This window comes from Hibiscus syriacus, unplaced genomic scaffold, assembly GCF_006381635.1.
Source record: "Hibiscus syriacus cultivar Baekdansim isolate YM2019G1 unplaced genomic scaffold, ASM638163v2 tig00110328_pilon, whole genome shotgun sequence".
In the NCBI taxonomy this organism is placed as follows: domain Eukaryota; kingdom Viridiplantae; phylum Streptophyta; class Magnoliopsida; order Malvales; family Malvaceae; genus Hibiscus; species Hibiscus syriacus.
The window spans coordinates 852,858-868,592 of record NW_024062685.1 but is presented as its reverse complement, the minus strand read 5'-3'; the positions used below and the strand labels follow the sequence as shown (position 1 = coordinate 868,592).

The 15,735-nt window shown below is 37.2% G+C and overlaps 1 protein-coding gene and 2 pseudogenes across 1 annotated transcript; 2 read left to right on the top strand and 1 right to left on the bottom strand.

Annotated features, from left to right (window-relative positions):
• Positions 1-2,960: 2,960 nt before the first annotated feature.
• On the bottom strand, positions 2,961-4,758 carry LOC120118703 (sorbitol dehydrogenase-like). The gene is made up of 5 exons (XM_039138707.1): positions 4,504-4,758; positions 4,326-4,393; positions 4,009-4,245; positions 3,441-3,919; positions 2,961-3,364 (listed from the first exon to the last, which is right to left on the bottom strand). The coding sequence occupies exons 1-5, from the start codon at positions 4,607-4,609 to the stop codon at positions 3,172-3,174; spliced, it is 1,083 nt and encodes a 360-aa protein (XP_038994638.1). The 5' UTR covers positions 4,610-4,758; the 3' UTR covers positions 2,961-3,171.
• A 4,886-nt stretch (positions 4,759-9,644) lies between these two features.
• Positions 9,645-10,276, top strand: LOC120118704 (annotated as a pseudogene).
• A 2,422-nt stretch (positions 10,277-12,698) lies between these two features.
• LOC120118814 lies at positions 12,699-14,454 on the top strand (annotated as a pseudogene).
• Positions 14,455-15,735: the final 1,281 nt, after the last annotated feature.

Below are 15,735 nucleotides of genomic sequence, written 5' to 3'. Positions count from 1 at the left end.
ATTGGCGGGCAGGTAAGTGCACCAGTTTCCCTTGCCCTTTCTTATACGGCGAACCGTCTTATCCTTCGGGACCCGCCTCCTCCACCACCGTTAAAGGGTTCGCTACCCCCAAACGGAAAAGTGGAGCGAAAAAGGTGGTTAGAAAAACGGAGAAAGTATGTAATTATTGGGTTCGAGGTAACTGTAGGTATGGAAACAAGTGTAAGTTTTTACTCCCATCGAGTTTAGGGGAAGCTTTTAGTATGTTGAATCCCCAAACGATGACGATGTTTTGTTTGTTTTGTGAACAGCTTGTTAGTGGAATTGTGTTGCCAGCAGGTATGGATAAGCTTTCTACGGGGAGTAAAGACGAGACTTTGAGGGCTTGGGACACAAACTCTGGTCAGGTTAGTGATGTACCGATGTACCGATGTACCTTTGTTTCTTCCTTTAATTTAGTTTTTATATCCCTGAGGAAGACAATTATACATATTGTGAACTGGTAAAGTCATAAAAAATCGTAAGACGTGATAGACGGATGGTTGCGGTAGTTCTAATGGTGCTGGTCTGGTTTGGTGGTGAAGAAGTGTTTCCTCTTCTACTCTCTTATCACATGGTTATATATAGTTGGTGGTCGTTGGCGATAGACGTGATAGACCATGTGTACCAACAAATGGTTGTTGGTGATAGTCCGCTATAGGTGTGCTCGTGGGGTTGTAGATGATAGACACGTGTTTTCTGGTAGGCGTTTGCGAGGTACGCTCGGCATGGTTAAAGGTTCGCTTAGGTCATATGTTCGCAGGTAGTAATAGTTGCCCCCCGAGATGATAGGTGGTTATAAAGTGATCTTCGCAAGCCTTGAAAATGAGCGGAAAGTTAGAGCGTTAAAACGAAGAGATAAAGAGACCATGCCCTCACTTTTTGGAGGTATTTCCGCTTTACTGATTCGTTTAAATTTTCTTTGTCTTGCAGGCGTGCTTAACCTGTGTTGAAATGTCGAACGAGGGCGTGGTTCCTGAGTCAATCATTGCTGGTTCGTTCGCAATTAATTATGATGTTATTTTTCTTTTATTGCGTTGATGACTAAAATTGGATTTATTTATGTGTTCAGGGAATGTCACTGGAGGCGAACAAGGTGTGCAGGCGAACACAACTATTCCACCCTCATCTGAGATTATCACGGCTTCTACAAGCGAACTTCCCGCTGCTACAATTGCTGCCCAAACTCCCTCATCTGTTGCGGATACGCTTGTTGTCTCTTTACTGCGGCGGAGGCGACTAGAAGACATATTGCCGAGAGTAAGAGATTCGCTTCAACACTGCCTCCTATCCTTGAACAGGGGGAAGAGGTCTAAGACTTACATAAAGAAAAGTCCCTTTCTCTTTAAGTTGTTTTGAAGTTTTGTTGTTGTTGTTACATTGATATACATATATATTTATGTGTACGTAGCCCCTGGTGTCAATTTCTCGGATTCAACAGTTGTGCATATGACTGTTGCCAGCTTATCCGCAACTGCACCTGTGTTCATCCCTACTTCTTTAGTTCCACCCTCATCTGTTGCTACTTTGTGTTCCTCCTCCTTGCCTCCTCGTGAAATGGAATTGGCTCCGCTTAGTGAGTTTTATCCGTGGAGAAATCGGCAAGGTGCATACAACTGGTTTCATCCGGTGTTGGCCTCGAGGAGATTATCTGAGATGATCTCGGGAGATGTCTCCTCTTCGTTGCCCCCCATGGACTGGCAAATTAATTGACGGGAGCTGGGGTCTTCTCCAAGAAATGTGCCATTCGCAGTATCATTTGGGGAAGGCTGTGAAGGTTCTTGAGAAAGAACTTAAGGAAGCGCATTAGCTGTTGGAGAAGTCACGTGAAAAAGAGACTGATCTGACTGGGAAACTCCAAGACCGCGATGCCGAGATTTCGAGATTATTGACCCAGCTAAGGGAGCTTGAGGAGGAAAAGAAGAAGTTGGGAGAGGAAAAGAAGGTCGATGAAGCTCGTCAAGAGGAGCTGGCGAGAAAGTATTCCTCGGATATTGCTGCTCTTCGCGGTGATCATACACAGCGTTTCTCGTCCTTGAAGTCGGAACATTCAACTGCCTTAGTGAATTTGAGAATTGAGATGGAGCAGTTGAAGTCTATGCATGCGAGAGAAATGGGGGAGAAAGTTAATCAAGATGCCTTCCAGGTGGCTCATGGTCCGTTGGATGTCTCCCGTGTTGATTTCACTGTGCTTCGCGGACAAAATGTGGATTTTGAGGTAAGGAATCCTGAGGGGTCATCTTGGACCAATTTAGTTGCTGAGAAAAAGTCAGCTGTGATAATACCTGTTGGCGAACCATTTACTCCTTTATCTATAGCAGATGAAGCTGCTAGCAGCCAGAGCTGATCTCGTGTTTATTTGTAGAGAGGAGAGGAGATCATCCATGTATTGACCAGTATGGTGTCCCAAACTAGGTTTTGGAGTTCCATTCCACTGTAGAAATTGTCATAGGAATTTTATTAATTCAGTACAAACAGTGGGTGTAAGAAGTTCTCTTCTAACCAAGACAAGTGTTTGAAACTATGACTTCAACTTTAAAACTAGTTTACTGTAAATTTCAAGATGATCTTGCCTAGGATAAAGTGTGGTCTGTCTTTCACCGGCGATGGAACTGGCTTTAAAGTGTGGAAATGGGCAGAACCAGTAGCCATATCCTGATGCCTTGCGCCATTTTATAACATATTCATCAGTATGTATTTTTGGGGTCATTATCTCATTTCGTTCTTCCTTCCGGGTTGGTTTCCAAATTCGGTTAGGAGAAAACAAGGGTTCCCGATCGCCGACAGTTCCGTGTTAGTTGGGAATGATCAGTAGTTATGTGCCTAATTTGAGTTGAAATTTTAAAGAATGTGAAGTTTTAGTTTGGAGATGGAGAATAGAGTTGGCAGGTTTTGAGTTCTGTATCTCAAACACAGTTGATGTTATCTTCTTCACCAAATGCTTGAATAAGAAATGAAGCCTTGGTTTTGGAGCTTTGAAAGCGTCAAATTTGTTACACATACAATAACAGGTCTTGGAAAAGTCCAGGATATACTACATAGATAGTCGCCACTCTCATTATGCTGCTGCTTTATCTGAATAGGCATCAGTTTTATTGCTTCCAAACCTACTTTAATATTCACTTACGAGTAGTGCCTTTAATCTGGTTGAGATCACAGCTTAAACATGACTTTAATGGCATTGCCGCCACGAGCACTGGTTTCGAAAGCTTCTTCGACCTCTTTCTGAGAAAACCCGAACCTGTGAGTTATCAGCGGCTTCACGTCGACCTTACCGCTTCTTAGAAGCTCGATGCACAGAGGCCAAGTATTCGTGTATGTGAAACACCCGACGACATCAATCTCCCTGCAAAAATCCATGAGCCGATGAGTGTCGCTCGTCTGATTTCCAGTAAACAAACAAATAAATAAATCAATACAACCTGGCTGCAGCCGGAGTCAGAGGGACGGTCATCTCGTTGTGGCCGAGTCCGATAAGGCAAACCTTGCCACCGGCTCGAGTGGCACTCAGAGCAGTCGACATTGTTTTGCTAAAACCTACACAGTCACAGCTTACATGCACTGCTGTTCCCATCGCTTTACGTATTGCTTCGACTTCCTCGGGTATGTCCTGCATATCAGTTGAAACTTTAATGACTCCGTCAGCACCGAGACCCTTAGCAACAGATAGTCGATGTTCATCCACATCGACAATGACAATTCTAGGTGCCCCGAAAGCCCGAGCTGCCAGCAATGTGACGAGACCGATTGGTCCTGCCCCCACGATCAACACATTGGTTTCTGGACTGATATCGGCTCGACGACAAGCATGAACCGCTACACTCAGGGGCTCACACATTGCCCCTTCTTCAAAGCTCACATTATCCGGCAGTTTGAAGCACAGATCTGCAGGACGCACTATCTACACCCGAACCCGATTTGCACATTATTAGTCAATCGACGCAGATAAATAACGAGGACCCCATATCGAACACAGCTTATCGGACTCACCTGACGAGCAAGAGCACCATGATTCGGTGGCATGGAAAGCAACTTCCTTTCAGGACATAGATTGTATCGACCTTCCTTGCAAAGATCACACCGCCAGCAACTGATCCCAGGGTCCAACGCCACTCGGTCGCCGGGAACTAGATTCTTGACTTCACTGCCGGCCTCATCTATGATACCAGCACACTCATGCCCGGTCACCATCGGTTCTTTCACCACATAATCGGCGAGCCTCAATGTCTACAAAACACATCTAATCTGATCCAATATAACCCTAAACAATTAATAAAATATAATTAATAATTTACAAATATTTTTACCTTGAGAAAGTGAACATCAGTTCCACAGATGCCAACAGCTTTCATCCTTACTCTCACATCTTGGGGTCCTTGAATACAAAATTTCCCCACAACACAGAGGAAAATAATCAATCAGCATATATATACTAAACAAAAACAAGAAAAGGGTTATCATCTAAAGCCGTGATGAGAATTATACCAAGAGGAGGGAGCTTGAATGGCTGAATCTTGAGGGTGTTGATACCCACAAGCCAAGCCGCCATGTTTTCTTCTTCCTCCTCGTGAGATTTCCCGCCTTTTCCCATTTTCAACGAGCTGGAGCTGGTAAAATTGGCACTAGATTACCGTGCTTTAAAATGCAGTCTGAATCGCTATAAGTAGAGGCTATGGAACAGCCAAGATAGTTGTTTTCAGCGCTGTTCCTTCTTTCATAGCTTTAGTACAAGTGTTCGTTGTTCGTCAGTAGTTATCTTCTTGACATGCATTGAGTTAGCGTATGTCTTACGTTTTTTCATTTTATCTTATTAGTCACAAGTTTGATGCATTGCAGGTCGTCGTCTCAATTATTTTTCTTTGTCTTTTGTACTTTCGTTTTCATTTTGAATTGTTTTCTTAAATAGTTAAAGTACATAAATGGTCCCTTGACTATAATATATTGCTTATTGAATTCTCTGATTATTAAAAATTACAAAATAATCCTCCAACTATAGGGAGTTGCTTTGTTGAGTCCCTTACAATTTAAAGTTTCAAAATGGTCACCAAACTATTCGTTATGTTTCAAACTATCATTTTTCGTTACAAAATTGACAGCAGTCTAAATTTTAAGTTAACATGTTGGCCGAGATATGATAAAATCTGATATCATTATCTCAAATGACTATCATATCCCGGTCAGCATGTTAATATCCAACTCAGATGACCGTTAATTTTATAATAGAAAATGACGAGTTTGGAACATAATGAATGGTCAGGTGACCATTAGGTAACTTTTAATAGTCGATGAACTCAATAAAGCAACTTCCTATAATCGATGTTCATTTTGTAACTTTTAATAGTTAAGAGACTTAATAAAGCAGTATTCTATAGTCAGGGGACTATCTGTATACTTTACCCTAAATTTTAATAAATTTTTTATTAACCTGGGTAAGTACAAGGTAGTATCTTATCAAAGATAACTCTGAATCATTTAACATAGAAAACTTACACCTCTAACATTCAGAAAACTCGAGACATCATGAAATAACAACACTTCTAAATGATCCTAAATTTCAATATACTTTTTCTTAAGTCAGATTATTTATTCATTTGAGACCGTTCACCACATTTTTGTGTGCTTGAATGACCAAAAACAACCGGATTCAATGATAATTCACACACACAAAATTACCCTATAGTAACTGTTTATAATTTACATTTTTGTGTGTTTAAATGACAAAAAACAACCGGATTCAATGATAATTCACACACACAAAATTACCTTATAGTATATGTTTATAATTTTTTTGGTTTAAGTATGAAATATGTGTCTAAATTATACTTGTTTTTGTGAATATGTATCTAATTTTACCAACGTTACTATTTTAGGTGTTCGGGCTGTAACGGTCGTTAAATGAAAATTGTTATCCATTCATTTGTTGACACGTGATCATGATTTGAATTTGACTTAAGTATAAACTAAGTGCCCAAACTATATTATTATTTTTTGAATAGGTCCTATATTATTTTTCGGCCTATCCAGGTACCTAAGTTATGTGCCTGATGTTACACATGTTACCATTTTAGGTGCCTCGGTGTTAATTGTAGTTAAAACCCCCGTTAAGGGACACCTATCATAATCTGGTAATTTTAACATTTTATTTTTAAAAAAACTTAAAAATATTTTATTTACGAAAAACCCCTATTTTTTTCTTTCTAAAAAATCAAAATATCTTATTTTAGTCCCATTTACTCCAACCGTCGGTCATCTCCGGCCACCCATTCGCCAACGATGGACCACCCATACGTCGTCCACCACCCACTAACCGATTGCAATTCTTAAGATAAGGATCCATTTATGAAATACATTTTTCGGTACATGTTTTCTTCAAACTTTTGATAAAAGGGTGAAATATTTTAATTATACATTGTTTTAGAAAATTTTATTTGAAATTTATAAAACTTAAACTTATAAAATTTTAAAGATACGAAATTATAATATCAATTAAAAATATAAAAAAATATTATAATTATTTAAAAATTTAAAATTTTTTAAAGGGTAATCGTTCTTCAATATTTTTATTAAACTAGGGTGATTACAAAGTAGTATATATTTAAAATATTCTTAATTATTTGACAATAAACACTCAATCAACTTGCTACAGTCGTCGATACTCGAAATAATAATTATATCTTAAGTAACATTCATAAAACATGTTACTTTTTTAGAATAATAAATATGAAAAAAAAAAACGAAATGTATTAATTGTTGACAACACCTAATCTCTTATATTGTTCGTTAAAGATAAATATGCAATTATTAAACAAAGTCTTCTCATCTTATAATATTAATAATAATAATAATAATAATAATGGTGGGAAAAGAAGTTATCATCAATGTCAACCATAACCATTCATTTTATGTTGGTTAATACATGTCTCAAGTCCCTTTATTTTTTGTGCAATTGTAATTTAGTCCATTAACTTTTAGATCGAATAATTCAAGTTCAGCTGCTCATATCATTAACATTTTACTATTAAATTTGTTAATATGTTATTTTGAAGAAAATAAATAAATTTGGAAGCCATGTAACAAACTTGAATATCTCTATTAAACCCATTGTAGTAGACTTGAATTTGATAGAATAATTTTAAAGGTGTTAACAATTGAACTTAAACTTTTAAATTTAAAATATAAAGGGACTAGACTTCAGATATACAAAGAGTATCAGACTTTGAACATATTTTAACCCTTTAAATTTATATAAAACGGCAAAAATAAATAAATAAATTAAGGGTAAAGTACACTAAATGTCCTTATACTATAATCAAGTGGTTATTTTGGCCACCAAAACTTTCAAATATTATAAAAAAATCATTAAATTTATTAAATTATTATAAAATAGTCGCCATAACCTTGTAATAATAATAAAATTTGATAAACTTAATGATTATTTTATAATAATTCGATAAATTTATTGAGGATTTTCTAACGCTGATGTAATTATTTTATAATAGTTCAATAAAATTTAGGTAAAAGGTTACCTAAGGCCCTCCACTTTTTCAATAATAATAATATTAATAATGTGGCCCTCAACCTTTTTTTTCACTCAATGTGACCCTCCAATTTAGAAAAAAATACTCAATGTGGTACTTTGACCAACATTTTCCGTCGTTGATCGACGGGATCGTTACTTTGTGCTGACGTGGCACGTTAAGCGGACCAAATCCTTCTTTCCTCTCAATCTGGCCCTCCAACTCAAGAAAATAACTAATCTGACCTTCCTATTTTTCTCTCTTATATTTTGTTCATTAAATTTCAAAAGTTTTCAATTTAATCACTCAGCTTTTGAATTGCTCATATTTTAATCATCATAAATTATTTTATTAATATTTATGTATGATGTGACATTTTTCTTTTCAACCAAATATTTTATTTTTTTCTTTCATTACTAGATTCAGTGAACACATATTGAACTTGTAAAAAATTGAAAATCCGGGGATGAACTACTTAACCAGGTAATGGAAGAAAAAAAAAGAAATCTTTGGTTGAAAAGGAAGATAAATGAAATGAGAGGAAAAATGAGGAGAGTTGAGATTTGAAAATATATAAAGTAGAGGGAATGTTTTTTTTTAATTTAATTATAATTTTGAGAATATTTTTTTGTTTCAATATATTCTTAAAAAAATTAATTTAATTAATATTATTTTAATTAATATAACATATGAAAAAAATATGAAGAAATACATTTGTATTGTCTATATAATTATAGAAAGTCACTTAAATTGGAATAAAATAATATTATAATATTATAAATATTAAAATTAAATTTAAACAAAAACTCAAAAAAATCTATTAAACTCGACTCGAATTTTATAAACTTGAATCAACTCGAAAAAATTTCAAATCAAATCATAGTTATAAAATAGGAATTGTCAACTCGAATAACTCAAATTTTTTTGACTAGACTAGACTCGAATTGATCGAACGCTCACCCCTAGTTGTGGTAATCATTTCATAACAGTTTGATAAATTTAATGATTATTTTATAATATTTAAAAATTAAATTACTAAAACAATCATTTAATCATACTTTAAAAACTTCAATTACGACTAATTTGCGCATCAATTAATTAGGGTTTTTTTTTCCTTCGGATAAGACATATTACACGTAATATAAGCTATGAATTTCCCATCTCGACACGTCAAAAGATTTTGCTTCCATATAACTTAAAGTTAAGCAATGGATAAACTCAAAAATAAATAATCAACGTTATTTATAATATAAATTATTTAATATAAATTCTAAAATTTAAACTTCCAATAAGATATATGATATTAATACAATACATTTATGAAATATTGTTTCCACTATCATGTATAAGGTAATAATTCGTTTATATTTTAGTAATTTTCTCGCCATCAAAGGAAGGTGATCTTAGGTTAAAGATAATTAGATCGTAAAGATTTCTTTATCGAATTAACATTTAATTAATGGGTAAAGTGTTCAAATGATCTCCGATTACAAAGTGTTATTTTATTGAGTCCCTCGACTCTTAAAAATTACAAAATAGTTCTCTATAGAATGTTGTTTTATCGAGTCTCTCGACTATTAAAAGTTACCAAATGATTCATTGACTATACGATGTCGCTTTATTGAGTCCATAGATTGTTAAATGTTACAAAATGGTCATTCAACTATTTATTGTGTTCCAAACTTGTCATTTTTCGTTAAAAAATGATGACAAATTGAATTAGACATTAACCTACTAAGATATGATAGTTGTTTGAGATTCTATGATCAAATTATATCATATCTTAGTCAATAGGTTAACATTCACTCAAATTGTCATCAATGTTTTTAAAGAAAAAGGATGAGTATGAAACACAATTAATAGTCAAGTACTATTTTGTAACTTTTAATAGTTGGGCGCTCAACAAAGTAAATATCTTATAATTGAAAATTATTTTATAATTTTAAATAATCGAGAGACTTAATAAAGTAGTACTCTATAATCGGGAGATCATTTATATACTTTATCCTTAATTAGTTTATGGTTAAATACGAGTAATTAATGAAAATATTTAAATACCATTCTTCTCCGACTTCCTAGCAACGCAGAAGTGTATAAAAGGCACTTTCTTCCCTTAGAATTGCATCCTTCCATCATTTCATCTTCCTCTGTTTCATCAAAGTGCTTCTTTCAGAAACCCTAACCTCTGTTTCTCAATCCCTTCCATGGTTTCTTCTTCGAGAAAACCCATGAAGATAAAGTCAACGGGGCTGGTCGACGCGGCCTCGTGGTACTGTTCGGTAGCCTTACTGGCCTTGATACTGATAAGGTCCACCAGAGCAAGCTCTGTATCGGACGATGAAGAACCGGTGAAGGGCATCCAGCTACTGAACCGAGCCTGCGAAGAAATATTCGTGGTGACCGAAGGGGAGACGCTTCACTCGATCGGCGACAAGTGAGGCGACCCCTTCATCGTCGAGCGCAACCCGCACATCCACGATCCCGAAGATGTTTTCCCCGGTCTTGTCATCAAGATCATTCCTTCTGCTTCTAGGAAGCTTTAGAATCATCTGTGGTATACACAGATATATACACAGAGAGAGAAAGCTTGTTAAAATTAATCATACAGGTTTTATATCATAAAAATCATAGTAATTTCGAACAGGAGAACAGGGGAATAGTTGAAAAGCCATAACCATTGTAATAAGTCGAAGCCTTTCGATGTCGGATATGATAGTATGTATACATGGAGATTGGCTTCTTCGGGGTAAATTTCAACTCTGCCAATTACTTTTCTTCTTCTTATTTCAGCTTTCGTTTCATCTAGTTTCATTTGACAATACTGTGAATCTCAACTTATTCAAGATCAATTCAATTCTCTATATAATTCGAAATTAATATGATTATCTAATACCGGAAATTTTCATACGTGAAGTGCTATAATCTGTATGTCATATGGAGAGGAAAGCAGGGTTTCAAACCACGGTCTGAAAGCGTGATTTTGTCTGTGAAATTACAGTTTCGTCGCCGTCCGAGTTATCCGCTACACCCGTAATAACACCCGCGACGACCATAATCACAATAAACTCGAAATGAACGAAAATATGATCATGACCGCGACTACGATATGAAACCGGAGGAAAGTATTTAGCAAATTTGTACCTGCTTTGAAGTACACGTTTTCATCTTTTTATATATACTTGATTTGGTAATCTCCCTTAACAATAATATAACAAGAGAAGAGGGAAATATTGTTGGAAACTTAATATTAATCAAGGCTAGAATGAATTTTTACTACAATTATAGGGTTGGTTTACCTATATTTTAAATTTTAAAATCTTATTGTATTTTTATAAAAAATTTGAGTCTAAATTACATTTTAAATAAAAATTTACTTATGTTTACATTTTTGTTTAAGCCCGAGCCAAATACCAATATAAAAGATTAAACCCTTCCCAATCTACTTTATATTTAAGGCTAAATTACACAAATGGTCACTGATGTTTGAGTAGGTTTTCGTTTTTCCAATGAACTTTCAAAAGTTACAAATTGGTCACTAGCGTTATCAAATTGTAGGTGATGGAAAGTTGAGTTGGACAGTTAAATGCTTACTTGGACCGTTGGTTGGACAGTTAAATGCTTACTTGAACCGTTGGCTGCATACCTGACCCGTTGACCAAATGCTTACTTGGACCGTTGGCTGCATACCTGACCCGTTGACCAAATGCTTACTTGGACCATTGGCTGCATACCTGACCCGTTGACCACTCACCCCATTACCATCACCGTCTTCCTTAGTCTTCTCTGCCCTCCCTTGCCAATAAATGCTTAAATTTCACACAAAAGTATATTCAGCCAAACGTGTACCATCTTGTTTGATGAGACTTCAAAAATATGTTTTTGAGGAAATTTATCCAGTGTTACAGTTGGGAACAATTTTCAAATTCAAATCTTAAAGGAGCAATTTCAGGTTACTCCTGTCAGTGTTCATATATATTCTGGAAATAGCTGTTTATAAAGGTTTCTAATTTCCTCCAGACCTCTTTATGCTGTAATGACATGTTTTTGTTCTTTCAATATACAATGGATTTATATGGTTTATCTCATTCCAATTCAGTTTCGATCAATCACTTGTTATACTTTGAGAAAACCCAACTCGACAAAGAGATGAATGGCCGCACTAGCAAATAGAAATGCAACTCCACCATAGAGAAACATTGCAGTGTAATAAAGGGAAAGAAAAAATAGAGCTTTGTTTTGTCTTGCCTATTTTGATGATTATGGTCATTGTTTGTAGCTAGAAGAAGAACTTGCTAATCTTGTTGGATGCTAATGGCTCATCCTTCACACAGTTACTTAACACGATTTCGTTTATGCTTGAGTTGCTTTACGCTACGTCTGGTCTCAATTAGAAATTTTATTATTGAGAAAAAACTTAGATATTGGATTGTTTACGAAAAATGGTAAAGAAAAGCTAAAGAAAACAAGGGCTTGTTATGGGGTTTCAGTCTGAACGAGATTGACTATTCATGAAAACACGTAGAACGAATAAATAAAAACAACATAGAAAGATCAGCAAGATGGGTCCTGCGCCTACGTGTAGAGTTGATCATAAAACCGGAGAGGAGGATTTCACTGTAAATATGGCGGGGTGAGAGAGGATGGGAGAATAGAAAGCAAGTAGCGGAGGCAGAGAAGAATAAGGAAGAAGGTGATGGTAGTGGAGTGACTGGTCAATGGGCTAGATATGCAGTTAACTGTGCAGGTAACCATTTAACGGTACAACTCAACTTTCCTAAACCCATGTTAACTGATGTTAACGGAAAGGGATTGTTTTATTTCAAATAGATAACGTCAGTGATTAATTTATAATTTTTGATTTGTTAAATGATCAATTTAGTGATCATTTATGTAGCTTATCCTATATTTAATTTGTTAAATGATTTTTCACAACTTTAATAAAATAGTATTAACACATAAATAAACATAACCGACACAGCCGATTAGAAAGAACAGCAAATTAGGAAATACACCATGGATTTCGGATCAGGGAGGTTTCTATAGGCATATTTTGGTTGTTGTTTTGCCACGTGGAGACAAGTTTGCATCTCTTATTCTTATTGCATTCATAAAATATTTGAACGTGTTCATAATTATCAGATTAAATTCCAGAGGAAATACAGAATGGACAGAGGGTCATGGAAGTTTGTCGTTGCTTTTCTCGTTGCTGTTTCTGCTTTGTACCCTTACTCCTGCCCTGCTGAGAAAGGTAATGATTTATTTTAAATCGATTTGACTTGACTCGATTAGAATTAGTTTGATTGCATAAATAAAATAAATACTGAAGATGACCATTGTTTCGCAGCTCCAAATTATAGTTTTGTTCGAGAAGCAACCACAGCTCCTCAGGTCTCGTACCATGCCTACATTGTCGTCGGTGGAGGAACTGCCGGTTGTTCCTTGGCCGCAACCCTGTCCGAAAAGGCCAACGTTTTAGTTATCGAAAGAGGAGGGTCTCCCTATCTCAAACCCGACAAAACAGACAAAGTGAATTTCTTGCCGGACTTTACGATTCCTCGCCCGATTCATATTCACAACAATTCAATTCGACGGAAGGAGTATTCAGCCATCGAGCACACGTGCTCGGTGGCGGCTCCGTCATCAATGCAGGGTTTTACTCACACGCTGACGCCGAGTTCATAAAGGAAGTCGGTTTCGATGAAGCTCTGGTAAGAGATTCATATCAGTGGGTTGAACAGAAGGTGGCGTTCGAGGCACCAGTGCTGCAGTGGCAATCGGCGGTGAGGGCTGGGTTGCTCCAAGTCGGGGTTACACCGGACAACAAGTTCACGTATGACCACATCAAAGGGACTAAAACCGGTGACCGAAGGTAAGCCCGGGCAACCATCACGACCGAAAGCAACCGGGGTGATATACGAGGATGCTTCGGGTGTAACGCACAAGGCACTGTTGACGAAAGATCCCGTGAGCGAAGTAATCGTATCGATGGGCGCTATTGGAAGCCCGCAACTGCTGATGCTGAGCGGTATTGGTCCTGCTAATCAACTGAAGGCACTCGGCATACAGGTGCTGGTGGATGTACCCATGGTTGGCCAAAACTTGGACGATAATGCCATGAACGGTGTTTGTGTTCCTTCACCTTTGCCGGTTGAGGTCTCACTGCTTTCCACTGTGGGCATAACACAATATGGGACTACATTGAAGCATGGAGTGGACTGAACTTGCCTCCCCTTGGAGAGATGATAAGATTCTTGCCCCCACTCCTCAACCAGGTTTTTTTCTTACTATTTTATATCATTATATGACCCTGGGTCTAAATTGGCCTACAAACTTTTAAGCTTTCCAATTTCATCCTAGTTAGTGTTTAACATCGGTTGAGGTTTGCAGGTGTTTAACATAGCAAAGATTAATATTGGAAGCACCACCCTACAAAAACTTCAAGGCGGCGTGATTATTCAGAAAGCCGGGCGTCCACTTTCAAAAGGCAACATCGAGCTCAAAAGCACAAACCCAAAGGAGACTCCCAACTCCCAAGGTGACGTTCAATTACTTCAAAGAACCAGAGGACTTGAAACAGTGCGTTCGAGGCATGGAAACCGTCTTGAAGGTCGTGGAATCATCGTCCCTTTCGAGATTCCGTTACCCGGCACTCTCGACTCAGCTTCTTCTGCAGCTGACGGTGGCGCTTCCCACGAACCTCAGACCTAGAAGCATGAAAACTATATCGTCTTTGCAACAGTTCTGCAACGACACGGTGTTGACGTTCTGGCATTATCATGGCAGCTGCCAAGTCGGAAAGGTTGTGGATAAAGATTACAGAGTCATCGGCGTTGATGGTCTTAGGGTTATCGACGCTTCTACTTTTCATGTCACGCCGGGAACTAATCCTCAAGCTACGGTTATGATGCTCGGAAGGTAACATTTCTTCCATTTCTTATTGGTATTTAAGAAAAAAAAAGGCAAAAAGGAATCAGAAGTCCCTGTAATCTTGAAAGAAACCAATGTGACCCTCAACTCAAAAAAAAAAAACTCAATGTGACACTTTGACCAATGTTTTTCATTATTGATCATTACAGTACTAACGTGCTATTTCATGATGCTGACGTCGTGGTCTACAACATTGACGTGACAATCCATTCACCATGTTTAAGTTCCCAATTTAGCCATATGCGATGTCATCTGCCACATTAATCTGTCATCATAGATTGTCATATCAGTATCGTGGACTGTCACGTCAACATCGTAATGATCAATAATGAAAAACGTTGGTTAAAAGACTACAATAAGAGAGAAAATAGTACGAGGGTCATATTAAATTTTTATCAAAAGTACATGAACATCTAATGTCTTTTTATCAAAAAAAAAACAATGACATATATGTATGTATATGATATGAAACTAACTGTTTGTGATTTTTTTTTTAAATTTATTTGTTCAGTTTTATGTTGCTTCATTAGATGAAATAAAATTAATTCTGCTCCCATTTCGAGTCAAGAGATAGATAAATAGACACATCCCATTGCACTGATCGGGGCGTTCGTAGTGACTGAGGGGTCGAAGACCAAGAAGATCAGTCATTTAGTTAGGAACGAAGATAATAGACCGGTAGAGAGACGGCTTTAGCGATGCTCGACTGTTAAGGAGAGGTAGGTAAAGCAGCCTTAACCAGCCAAAAGCAATTATAGAAATTGCGTAGAGAAAGTGAACCACTTTTGTTGTAGCGCTTCCATCTCAAAGCTTGATTTCAGGCAGTTCATAAAAATCTCTGTAAAGCAAGGGGAAAAACTTCTACGACAGCTTCCCCCTCATGTAGTCGCCAGCCTTCCCCAGCCCCCCCTTCGTCGCTTCTGGCTAAGCATCTTTCTCTCTCAAACAGAGAAAGGGAACTCAAAAGCCAGAAACCTCCGAAGACGAGTCATTAAAGCTCTTTTTTCGAGGAGCGGAGTTTCAACTCGAAAGCCGGCCCGGCCCGAAGCAGAGTGAACTATCTAAAACGCCCTCGAGTGCCAGCCGCAGAGAGGAATGCCATCAACTAGGGCGCTATTGGCCACTAACCACTCGCTCGCCAGCCGCTCGTTACCCTACATATACAAAGCAAACAGTAGCAGAAGTTAATGACAACCTAAATGATAGCAGAAGGGGGAAAATATTAAAACTAGGAATACCTTCATGGAAAATGCCCTTGAAAAAAGAAATTTAA

What these genes read in the sequence shown, in the direction of transcription:
- LOC120118703 (XM_039138707.1), bottom strand. Translation starts at nt 4,609, where the DNA reads ATGGGAAAAGGCGGGAAATCTCACGAGGAGGAAGAAGAAAACATGGCG. An exon ending in ATTCAAGCTCCCTCCTCTTG is followed by an intron (nt 4,394 to 4,503) that starts GTATAATTCTCA and finishes TTTGTATTCAAG; the next exon opens with GACCCCAAGATGTGAGAGTA. An exon ending in CTGACTCCGGCTGCAGCCAG is followed by an intron (nt 3,365 to 3,440) that starts GTTGTATTGATT and finishes GGATTTTTGCAG; the next exon opens with GGAGATTGATGTCGTCGGGT.